The sequence below is a fragment of the Heterodontus francisci genome, chromosome 42 (assembly GCF_036365525.1).
Source record: "Heterodontus francisci isolate sHetFra1 chromosome 42, sHetFra1.hap1, whole genome shotgun sequence".
Lineage (NCBI taxonomy): Eukaryota > Metazoa > Chordata > Chondrichthyes > Heterodontiformes > Heterodontidae > Heterodontus > Heterodontus francisci.
In genome coordinates this window covers 4,572,159-4,584,845 of record NC_090412.1, presented here as the reverse complement: position 1 = coordinate 4,584,845, position 12,687 = coordinate 4,572,159, and the positions used below count along the sequence as shown (strand labels likewise).

The 12,687-nt window shown below is 38.9% G+C and overlaps 1 protein-coding gene across 3 annotated transcripts in view; it reads left to right on the top strand.

The window, feature by feature from the left end:
• Positions 1–12,687, top strand: part of gbf1 (golgi brefeldin A resistant guanine nucleotide exchange factor 1) — a 216,104-nt gene that overhangs the window by 135,263 nt on the left and 68,154 nt on the right. For all 3 annotated transcript variants that reach the window (XM_068020404.1, XM_068020403.1, XM_068020402.1), the window contains exons 9-11: positions 6,405–6,582; positions 7,467–7,726; positions 9,183–9,378. In XM_068020404.1, the coding sequence (XP_067876505.1) occupies positions 6,405–6,582; positions 7,467–7,726; positions 9,183–9,378 (634 nt within the window). The remainder of the gene's footprint in view (positions 1–6,404; positions 6,583–7,466; positions 7,727–9,182; positions 9,379–12,687) is intronic.

Sequence of the window (12,687 nt, the reverse complement as noted above, 5' to 3'; positions counted from 1 at the left end):
TACCTTTCCACTTGCAACACTGGTCTCTCACTGGAATCTGAATCAAGAACTATAGACCTAACTGAGAGCTGGCTATCATCAGCCGTTGGATGAGTTGAAATTTCTTTCAGCCCTTAAAACCTGTGGTTGTCACATCAAGATAAACCATCCTGTTCAATCCGGAACTGAACTTTCTAATCCATTATCTTTTCTGTTGACAAGGTGGACTCTTTCAACTCATGGCCTTCACAGCTGCTGAAACCTTAATCTAGGCCATCATCGCCTTGACATTCATTATCCGTTGCTTGCCTCGCTGACCTCCCCTCTCCTTCAAATCCAACTTTGAGCATCATTTTCTTTTATTAATTTGTGGAAAGTGCATGCTTTGGCAAGGCCAGCATTTATTGCCCATTCCTGTGCCCTTAAGTAGGTGGTGGTGAGCCATCGTATTCTGGTGTAGATACTTACGCAATGCTGTAAGGTAGGGTGTTCCAGGATTTTGACCCAGTGATGGTGAAGGAATGCAATTTCATGGTGGTGCTGCCCTTGTTCATCTAAGTAGCAGAAGTCACCAGTTTGAGAGGTGCTACCAAAGCAGCTTTAGTGAATTTCTGCAGTGTGTCTTGTAGATGGTACACATTGCAGCCATGGTAAGTCGATGGTGGAGGAAGTGCATGTTTACTGTGGTGGATAGGGCATCAGTGAAGTGGGCTGCTTTGTCCTGGATGGTGTCGAGCTTTGTAGTCTGCACTGCTATTGCTGCCATCCTTATCAAGTTCCACTAGTTTCCTTTCCACCATCAAATTGATTTACAGATTTTCATCTTTGCTTTCAATTTCCCTCAATGGCTTCATACCATCCCACCTCTATGTTGTCCTCCACCTCTACATCCCTGTATGCACTGTCATTCCTTTCCCACTCCTTGTTCCATACTCCATCACTAATGACTATTCTTTCAGCTACTGTGGCCGTGCCCTCTATCTTACCACAAAAACTCCGAAAATTCTTTCTCTTCAGCCACCCTAATTTTTTATTCTTGCTTCTGTCTCCCTACATGGTGTCCATCTTTTCCCATCGCTTGAAGGTACTAAGATGTTTTTTAATGTGAAGAACACCATAGAAACATAAATTGTACTTCCACCAGTACTGGTACAGAATTTGTATCACTGATAAATTTCTGTATTCATTACAAAATTGTGGCACAAAATGCTTAGTCCTGAGATGATTATATTACAATCCCACTGTATATAAATAAGAAAAATGCACTTTCTAAATGGATGGGTGCGCATGCTGAAAACTTTTAAATGGTTTTGGAGCATGTGTAAGATAGCATGTAAACTGAAGTACTATTCTGGCTTCTCTCTGAAGGTCAGTATACATAGTTCCTGTACCCACATTAGCCTATAGTTGAATAAGAAATGCACTGCTGGTATTTGCAAACAAGCACTACCATAATATATATGTAAAGAGTAGTTTAGCTTACAGGTAAGACTTTGGTAATTGGCTTGTCTTGTTGAAGTGCAGGTTAATGGTAATTCAAGAAAGACAAAATGGTAGCACTTGAAATGGTCTTTCGTGTCCTCATTATAAAGCCTTTAAAAATGGTGCATGGTTTGCGTCAAGTATTGCATGATGTGGTGCTCGTGTTTTGGGAGCTTCTCTTTCAAGTGGAGTTTGGCTAAAATGGATAGCCTATGGCATGAATATCTGTCTTAAATTCATACAAGTGTGTATTATAATGAGGATCTTTATTTTCTTCAGCTTTCAAATTTTAATTAGTTAAATAACTGAACATATATTTAGAGGTTAAATGAGGAATGTTCTTTTTTACCCCTTTATCACAAGTTATTTTGCAACTTGTATATTTTTATTTACTATTTACTGGCAACTGCAATTTTTTCCTCCGAGGCTTACACTATCTTGTGGAAAAACAAACGAGTGCAGGTAAGGATGTTATACTGATGCAAAATGTGTCAGTCCATGGAAGATGACCAGATCTTTTGTGATGGTTCAAGGCTTTAACTGCATTTACACTTAGGGGGGAGAGGTGTCGAATAGACATAATTTTATCAACAATGCTCAATATTATGAAAGTACAGATTTGCAGCTGTATGCTGATGATATAGGTATAAATGTAAGCAAAACATTTCTGTAAAGTGAGAATCTGATCAGAGATGTATGGGGGAGATCATTAGCAGGTAGGGAGGTTCTTTGGAGAGGCAGAGTTAATTTAAGTTGGTAGCAATTTTCTCCATTATCAAATTTCTGGGGCATGTTCACAGAATAAGGGGCAATCTCTGTACATAACCGCTTCTAAGTTGTAAGCATTTGTTTGCAAATTTGCTGTAATATGCTGCTTAGATGCTCAATTTTCTGTACTAATCATCAATTTTCTTTTAAACTTGATAGTGGGAGGTCACTTTTCACCAGACATTCTGATAAATGTTCTGAGAGATTTCTTCTGAATTTGACTTGAGAAAATCTATTTTATTTTTGGGAAAATGTTTTAGTTCATACCAGAATTATAATTGCACAGAGAAAGTACAAGTTTGAGGAGCAAATATAAATGCTGTTAATTGCAAGCGCTGATGAAATTTTATGACTGAATATTTCATCATATTTATACTTGGCCTGTGAAGACGTCTGTAATTCCCTTCAAAGATAGTGAAGGGTTTAATGATGCGACACTAATTTATTGCACAAGAACATCTTAGAGACTTTATGCATGATTGGCTGTATTTAATCAAGAGGAGCACCAGAGTGAGCTTGCCAGCAAGAACAGGGTGGGCGCAATTAGTAATGGAAAATAGTTGTTACATTTTCTACTCTTCTGCCTTGTTTGTACAGTAATGTAAGAATGCAAATAGTATAAAAGTTGTAGTAAATTCTTAATAAACTAGTCATGATTACAAGCATGTTTCAGCATTAAACGACCACATAGTTCCTGTTTAAATATTGGTAAAGTTGAGGACTGTTTGGTATGCGTGAGTTATGTAAGTCGGCGGCAAAAAACACTAGTGCCAGGCAATGTCAATTTCCAACAAGAGAGAATCTAACCATCTCTCCTTGACATTCAAATACATTACCATCGCTGAATCCTCCACCATCAATATCCTGGGGATCACCATTGACCAGAAACTTTACTGGACCAGCCAGATAAATACTATGGCTACAAGAGCAGGTCAGAAGTTGGGTATTCTGTGGTGAATAACTCACCACATGATTTCCCAAAGACTTTCCACCGTCCACAAGGCACAAGTCAGGAGTGTGATGGCACATTCTTCACGTCACTGGACTAGTAATGCAGAGGCCCAGGCTAATGCCCTGGGGACATGGGTTTAAATCCCACCATGGCACCTTGTGGAATTTAAATTCAATGAGTTAATAAATTCAATGAATTAATTAAAAAATCTGGAATTGAAAGTTAGTCTCCGTATGGTGGCATGAAACTATCATTGATTGTCGTAAAAACCATTTGGTTCACTAATGTCCTTCAGGGAAGGAAATCTGCTGTCCTTACCTGGTCTGGCCTACATGTGACTCCATACCCACAGCAATGTGGCTGCCTCTTAACTACCCTTTAAAATGGCCTAGCAAGCCACTCCATTGTCAAGGAAAATTAGGGATGGGCAACAAATGCTGGTCTTGCCAGCGACGTCCACATCCCATGAAAGAATAAAAAAGATCCAACACTTAAGTTCAACATTTTCCAGGACAAAGCAGCCAACGTGAACATAAGAACAAAAGAACTAGGAGCAGGAGTAGGCCATTCGGCCCCTCAAGCCTGCCCCGCCATTCAACCAGACATCAACTCCTCTTTCGTGCCAGCTCCTCATAGCCCTCAACTCCCTGATATTTGACACCCCATCCACCACCTTAAACGTTCACTTCCTGCACCACTGCTGCACCATGGCTGCAGTGTGTACCAACTACAATATGCAATGAACAACTCACCAAAGTTCCTTCGACAGCACCTTCAAACACTGAAGAACAAGGGCAGCAGGCATATGGGAACACCAGCACCTGCAAGTTCTCCTCTAAGTCACACACCATCATGACTTGGAACTATATCGCCATTCCTTCGTCCCTCCTCAACAGCACTGTTGATGTACCGACAACACACAGTTTGCAGTGGTTCAAGAAGGTGGCTCACCACCACCACCTTTAGGGCAATTAAGTATGGGTGATTAAAGGTTGGAATTGCTGGTGATGCCCACATCCCATGAACGAATTAAAAAAAAAGGTGATTTACAATTGTTTCATGGTTAAGTAAGAAGGCAGTTGAAATTGGAGTTGATGTAAGGTCACTGTGATTGCTGCATTCTGTTGGGAATGCTTAAACCAAGACAGTTAGAAATTCACAGCAGTAGGAAAAAAGTATGTACAGAGAGTAACATATTAACAGAATGTGTTCTCTTAGTAAGTGCATTCTTGCAAATTGCACTGATATAGCAGTCTAAAAACAAAAAGTGAATTGATTATATCCTTCAGGTTACTGGCACATATATTTTAATTTCTAAGTCTGCAACGAGCCATTTAAATTGCGATGAGGTATAAAAATATATATATTTAACCATAGCATACAAGGCTACGGACCAAGTGCTGGAAAATGGGATTAGAATAGTTAGGTGCTTGATGGCCAGCACAGACATGATGGGCCGAAGGGCCTGTTTCTGTGCTGTATAATTCTGTGACTCTGCAGTTTTATTCTTCTTTAATGGAATGCAAATAGAAATTAATGTTAATACACTGAAATCAAAACAAAAATACTGAATATACACAGAAGGTCTGTCAGCATCTGAGTAGAGAAAAGTTGCTTTAATGCCTCAGGTATAAATCCTTCATTGGAGCTAAAGGATCTGAACCTTAAATTTAGATGGTCTGTCAACATCTGAAAAGAGACTAACAATTTCCAATATTTCAGTTTTCCGGCTTTTGCAGTTTTCACTTACATTCATCTAAATACTTGAGCTGTTACTGCAAAATTAATGGTATCAAATGTCTGTTGTGGTCCAATGCAATTGTGATTTATTTTTAAAGCTGCATTTCCTAAAATCTCTGTTTTTGCCCCATGGAACAAGTTAAGTTTACCTGGATCCAATTAAGAAAGAAAGCTATTCCCCCACCCTCAAATCTCTTCAAACGTATAATTCGTAGAAGGGATTTTATTGAATGATTCTGCTCTGCCAACAGCATCTTTGAGCATTCTGTCTGTTGTATTTTCTTGAGCTGTTACATTGATTTGCCTTGCGGTAAATTTAGATTTAGATGGCACAGTGGAACTTGATCACCTTTGACAGAATAAATTATTGGGTGAGTGCTCGTGTTTAAACATTAAAATTTGGTCATCTCCAGCTTGGAAGTCTTTCATTTCTATAATCTTGTCATACATACATTCTGTAGACTGTGGACTACTACTGATGATTCCAAGTGATTTTATTATTGAAAGGAAAATGCTGCAGTTGCTGGAAATCTGAAAAAATAAACAGGAGATGCTAGAAATACTCAGATCAGGCAGCAATTTTGAAGAGAGAAACAGTTAATGTTTCTTTTATTATTTGTTTTATTATTGAATTTAGTTGCAGCAAACAACACTACCTTTGGCAGTTCTTGTTGTAGCAGCTTCTTCTGCCATTCCTACCTTTACACTCTAGAATGCTGTCGCAGTTTTTAACCTGGGTTGTCTTTGTTTTTTTACTAATATGTGTGCTCCAGGCTATGATCCCAACTAATTGCATCTGCAAGGGTTTTGGATGGGGATTAGTTAACTGGCTGTTTAATTTCAGTTTAGCTTCAGATCAAAGTGAACTGGTGCAATAGCTTAGGTAATAAGGTTTTATATATGTTAGTATATCTATAACGTCATGTTATGTTTTCCATGCAAATTCAGCATTGGTTCTGGATAAACCACATCAACCTAGGCTTCGACTCCTTTGCTATGTCTGGAATGCACTTAATTCAAGAAATGAATATGACCCTACTAGATAAGTAATATCTTGCCTGAAGTTGCAAAAGCATAAATTATATATTTGAAAAAAAAAATTCAAGGTTAAGCTCTGATGCTGGCGTTCAGCTCACAAGCCAGCTGAGAACTATACAACTAAGCATCTTGATCTGATTGTAACCTTCTGGTCACTCCCAGATCTGTGCTGTACTCTTTTTTTTAAATTGTTGTGTCGGCATGGTATTGCAGTTTTAAAGGGAGAATTTCATTCCGCAGAATTGTTTTGGGTATTTCTAAAATGAATGCAAAAGAAAAACACTGCATCAGTTTGATGTTGAATTTCGTACAATGAGCATCACCCACTGCAAGTGGAAAAACTGAAGGTGAAAATATGCAAGAAGAGAAAAATCTTGTCTGTACCTGCATCTTTGTTTTTTTAAAGCAATTCTCATATCATAATATGTTATAATTCAACTTACAGCTTAAAATGAGAGCGGGAGGAATGAGTGACTCATCAAAATGGAAAAAGCAGAAGAAATCCCCACGACCATCTCGTCATGCCAACAAGCTTCCCCTTGCGTCAGAGCAGCCGTCAGTGCCAGGCCAGGTTTTGCACAGTTCGATAGGTTCTGTACCTCAGGTCTTAAACAATCATCCAGGTACAGTTTAGCATTTTGCCCTTTGTTCTTGAAAAGGAAATCTTGCAATCAGCCCTTTTTGTAAAAAGTGCTGAAGAATTTCAGTTAGCTTAAAAGTTTGCTTTTTGAAAATCAGTCGTTTCTTTTGAATAGTGCGCCTATTAGCCATATAATTGGCCTGGAGGTAATCCTAAGAATGACTTTGGAAGAGCCCTAACTAAATGTATGTAGAGGTGGAAATTTTGCAGTCACTGAGTTAATGGCAGTTCATTGATGATTAAGTCATCTCATGCACTATCAGAATCTGGAATCATTTTCAGCGAGCTCTCTCAATGTAATCATAGAAAGCTTACAGCACAGAAAGAGGCCACTTGGCCCATTGTGTCTGCACCGGCAAATCAGTGGTTCCTAATTAAACAAAAAATAATGGAAAGAATAGCGAGGACATTTCTGAAAAAGATATGGATGAAATCTTCTCCAAGTTGGTGGATAATGACACCTGAGACCCTTTAAGCAAGGAGTCTCCCAACTTTTTTGTCTTTGGCTGCCTTGGAAACTTGAGGGTGCGGGTGCACTTGTAAATTTTAAGTCAATGTTCCCATTATTTTGCATGTATCTTAAGCTGTAGATCTAGATCTTCTGGTTTTAGAATTATCCAGCAGTAAAGCAATAGCACTAAGAACAATGTATTCTAAATATACTACAAATCAGTGAATTTGACATTAAAAACACATAGAACTGTATTGCCTTGAGGTACACGAATTGGAAGTGATCCATTGCCCATAATTTGGCCATTCTTGCAATGATATCAAGTATCAAGAGTTGAAGTAATGAGTGGATAATTAAGAATTTTAAACTTGTGATTTAAAGATGTTGTATCTATGACGTACTGGTTGCTTTTAAAGGTGAAGCCCCCTTCCTGGAACACTCAGTTGTATCTGCAAACAGTGCAACTTCCACTGTAACCACTATCTCTGAAAATCTGTCCACTGTCTCGAGCCCTACCACAGACAGTGGTATGGAACTTTCTTCAAAGACAACATCAAAAGAAGACCTGACTGACCTTGACCAAGTCAATTCTACAGGCATCACTCCAGCAAACACTCCTTCCAGTGAGCCTGGTGAAGAGAAAATGATAGATCCGCATGCTCAGCAAGAGTCTCAGGTAAATGCTACTGTTGATGGAGGTTTTAAACAATTAATTATTTTAGACCCTTTTCAATCACTACGTTTGGTGTTTATTTCATTGTGTTCACTTTGCTTTTCGCAATTTATTGTGGTACAAACACTGGCAGGGCAAAATAAATTTTGAGTATAAAATCAATACATAACATTTCAACCAACATATTTTCAATTTGATATTCTGCATATATATGTTCATGTAATAGCGTGAAAGAGAGAACTTGCATTTAGATAGCGCTTTTCACAATATCACAGGCATTTAAAATGTCAAACTTGCCTGCTAATTTGACCACTGCATGGTGCCATTAACAGCAATGAGGTAAATGACCAGATAATATGTTCTGGGTGGTATGGTTGAGAGATAAATGTTGGCCAGGACATGGGAGAATGCCCCTGCTCTCTTTGAAATGAGGCAATGGGATCTTTTACATCTACCTAAAGAAGCAAAATGGGCTTCGTTTAAAACCTCACCCTGAAGATGGCATGTCCGATGGTGCAACAGTTCCCAAGTACTCTACTGGAGTGCCAGCCTAAATTATGTGTTGAAGTTTGTGGAGTGGGGCTTGAATTTGAAGCCTTCTGCATGAGATTAGAATGCTAACAGAATACAAAGGTTTGATAACATTATGACTGAGACACCATTATAATGCGTCGTCCCAAGTTGACTGACATTTTAAAATTGCGGTGTATTCTCTCTCTTCCCCCATTAAGATGGTGCATACCCATGATGCTACATATTATTGACCTGTTTTGAGAAATAACAGAGCTAGAAAAAAGGACTTTATTCATCTAATTGATACTAACATTCCAAAGAAAAATGATTGGTTTCTTTTTTAACGTGATTTTTTTTTTAAACAAAGGAACTATGCATTAGCCTCTCCAATTTACCAATCCTGTCCTGCTTGACTGTCTCCTTTCATAGTCTGTTCCATACAATTATCAATCTGAAGATGTCAGATCTGAACTACCTCTTTGCTCCCTCTCTTCTGAGATCAAGGGAGTCGAGGGCTATGAGGAGCTGCCACGAAAGAGGAGTTGAGGTCTGGGGCACATCAGCCATGATCTTATTGAATGGCGGGGCAGGCCTGAGGGGCCGAATGGCCTATATCTGCTCCTATTTCTTAAGTTCTGGTTATAAAAGCTTATGGTTGTGTCAAGAATTTTTTTTCAGTTTATTTATAACCCTTAGACGAGTTTGAGTACTTCCCAGTAAAGATCTTGCTATAGATCAGTATTGGCTAAATAGTTTTTGAAAACTAATTAGGTTATTTATGATTCAGAAGGTATGCTGTACCTGAGGGTGAGCTTCCTCATCCTTAGGTACACAGTTAGTCCTTGACCACATAGGAAGTTTGAACCTTGTTCACAGATGTATCATAAAAGATTTATAAAAATTATACAATACAGGTGAGTTAACTTGAAGCTTATTATTTTCCTAGAAGGGTAGAAGAATGGAAGGCTTTTTACCCAAGGAAGAAAAGGCTCAATCCACATCAGTGGAATCTATTCCAGAAGTATTAGAGGATCGGGACTCCCTCACGGAAACTTCTGATACTGCTTCAATCCATGAAGTACACGATATGGACTATGTTAACCCTCGTGGGGTTAGGTTTACACAGTCAACACAGAAGGAAGGTTTGTGTTAGTACTCATAAATCCCGGTATTAAACACAATTTTCAAAATGGTGATAGAATAGTTGCTATAAATTATAATCTGAACCAAGTTTGCATCTTTAATTTTTTTGTAATGTACTCATGTGCCAAAAATGCTAATTCATCTGGTTGCTTTACTTTCAGATTGAATTTTTAAAACATTTTTCCTAATTTAGACACACAGCCTGTTTCTGTTAATACTAAATTGAACAAGCGACCTAAACCATTGTCTTTTGACACCACAGTTACGGCCAGTACCCAAATCCATGATGATTAAATTAAAAGTGGTAAGCAGTGTAATTAGACCAGAAAATACACTTGACTAAAAGGATTTGGCTGATCTTTGGGAAATTTATTCTTTGAACTTGAAAAGCAGAAATGAGAGTAGACTCCTTTTGGGCCTCCTTATCTCGAGAGACAATGGATACGCGCCTGGAGGTGGTCAGTGGTTTGTGAAGCAGCGCCTGGAGTGGCTATAAAGGCCAATTCTGGAGTGACAGGCTCTTCCACAGGTGCTGCAGAGAAATTTGTTTGTTGGGGCTGTTGCACAGTTGGCTCTCCCCTTGCGCCTCTGTCTTTTTTCCTGCCAACTACTAAGTCTCTTCGACTCGCCACAATTTAGCCCTGTCTTTATGGCTGCCCGCCAGCTCTGGCGAATGCTGGCAACTGACTCCCACGACTTGTGATCAATGTCACACGATTTCATGTCGCGTTTGCAGACGTCTTTATAACGGAGACATGGACGGCCGGTGGGTCTGATACCAGTGGCGAGCTCGCTGTACAATGTGTCTTTGGGGATCCTGCCATCTTCCATGCGGCTCACATGGCCAAGCCATCTCAAGCGCCGCTGACTCAGTAGTGTGTATAAGCTGGGGATGTTGGCCGCTTCAAGGACTTCTGTGTTGGAGATATAGTCACACTATGTTAATTTGTAAAATGCTTTATTTAACATTATTTATTTAACATTGACTTAAATGTTCTTCTCAGAAAGTAATTCTCTTCATTTTTGAGTGTAAACTTTCTCCTATCAGAGTACACTCTCTTTTTCCACCTGATTTTCAGAATCACAGAATTGTTGCAGCGCAGGTCATTCGGCCCATTGTGTCTGCACCAGCTGTCAGAAAGACAAATTCGCTTAGTGCAATTCTCCTGTTCTCCCCGTAACCCTGCACATTCTTCCTTTTCATATAACAGTCTAATTCCCTTTTGAAGGCTTCAATTGAACCTGTCTCCACCACACTCTTAAGCAGCGCATTCCAGACTCTAATCATTCGTTCCGTGAAAAAGCTTTTTGCTTCTCTTACCCATTACTTTCCATCTGTGTCCTCTCGTTCTCGATCCTTTCACAAGTGGGGACAATTTCTTCCTATCTACTCTGTCCAGACCCTTCATGATTTTGAATGCCTCTACCAAATCACCTTTCAGCCTTCCCTTCAAGAAAAACAGTCCCAACTTCTGCAGTCTATCTTCATAACTGAAGTTCTTCGTTCCTGGAACCATTCTCGTGAATCTTTTCTACACTCTCTCCAATGCCCTCTCATCTTTCCTGAAGTGCGGCACCCAGAACTGGATGCAGTACTTCAGCTGAGACTGAACTTATATAAGTTCAACATAACTTCCTTGCTCCTTTCTGTCCTGGCTCTCTTCTAACTCCTTTTTCTCCTCATTTATCACCCCTCCTCCCTAAATGACTCAGTAACAATTCTCCCTCCAAGTTTCTTTTTTCTTTTTCATTCCTCTCAGCAGTATGATTAAGATTGGAAATTTGAGTCAAAACTGTTTTCTGTTTTCTGTCACACTGAGCCATTGTGCCCCAGCAAAGTTCAGACTATCAAGCAACTTGGGCCATTCAGAGGAGGAGCTTAAAAAGAATATTGATATAATGAGATAGTTTTTCAATTATTTTCTCCCTTTCTAACAAAATTAAGAGGTTAAAATTCCAGGTCTGGATGGTATGTACCCATGTATATTTAAGGAAGCTGGAATGTACTGGAATTTATACTAGTTTACCTACAGTTAGTGATATAATTTCTGAATCTGATGCACAAATCAACAAGAATGAAGCATTTCCATGGAAGGCAATGCCTTTTAAACAAACTTGCTACATCACTAAAACACGCTGGCTGCAAGATAAACTTTGATTTCATGAAAAATACTGGACAAATGTAACTTGGGTTCTTTGCTGTTAATAGATATGTAAAATGGCTCATTGGAAGTAGGGAGTTTAAATTCTTTCCCGAAACAAAATGCATTTTCAAATCGTGAAATCCTTTCTGCCTATAGAGGGCAACTTAAAAAACAGCTCTATTGTTGGAAACATTGAAGACATTTTTGTAACTCATTTACCAATTAATGTCATCATCTCCATCATGACTAAAAGAAGTAATAAAAAATATCTGGAGACATAAAATATAATAAGAATAGCATGGATTCTGAAAGACTAATTCACGCTTAACTAACCTGATAGAATTCTTTGAAGAGGTAATAGAAAGTGTAGCCAAGGATGCTGTAGTCAAATACTTGGATTTTCAAAAGGCCTTTGATAAGGTATATGGTCAGCTCATGACAAAGGTTAGGGCATGTGGAGTCAGAACAAATAACTGAATGGATAGCAAAGTGACTAAAAATTGGAAAGCAGAGAGTAGGGGTTAAAGGTAGTTGTTCAGATTGGAGGAACGTAGAAAGCAATGTTCTGCAAGGATCAGTGCTGGGACGCTTATTCATAATTTACATAATGTTTAGGAATAAGTAACTTAATATAATTCACAGCCAAAACCCAACTAGTGGGTATAGCTAAAACTGGGACATAATACAAGTTACCATTAGAAAACTTGCAGACTGGGCAGTTAAGTGGCACATTAGCTTTAACATCGATAACTGTGAGGTGATGCATTTTGGTAGGAAAAACAGAACCATCACTGACACTTTAGAAAGTAAGAAACTGAATGGGTAGAAGAACAACGGAATCAAGGGATTCAGGTGAACAAATCATTAAAAGCAACATCATAGGTCAGCAAAGCAATTAAAAAGGCTAACAAAGCACCGGGATTTATTTCAAGAGGTATAGAATTCAAAAGTAGTGAAGTTATGTTAAACCTGTATAGGACCCTGGTCAGGCCACAATTGGAATACTGTGCGCACTTCTGCTATCCATACTATAAAAAGGGCATAGGAGCATTACAAAAAGTGCAGAAAAAGATTTACAAGGATGGTACAAGAACTGAGCGATTACACTATTGGGAAAAGTACAACAGGTTGGGCCATTTTTCAAAGCAAAGACTTAGAGGTGAT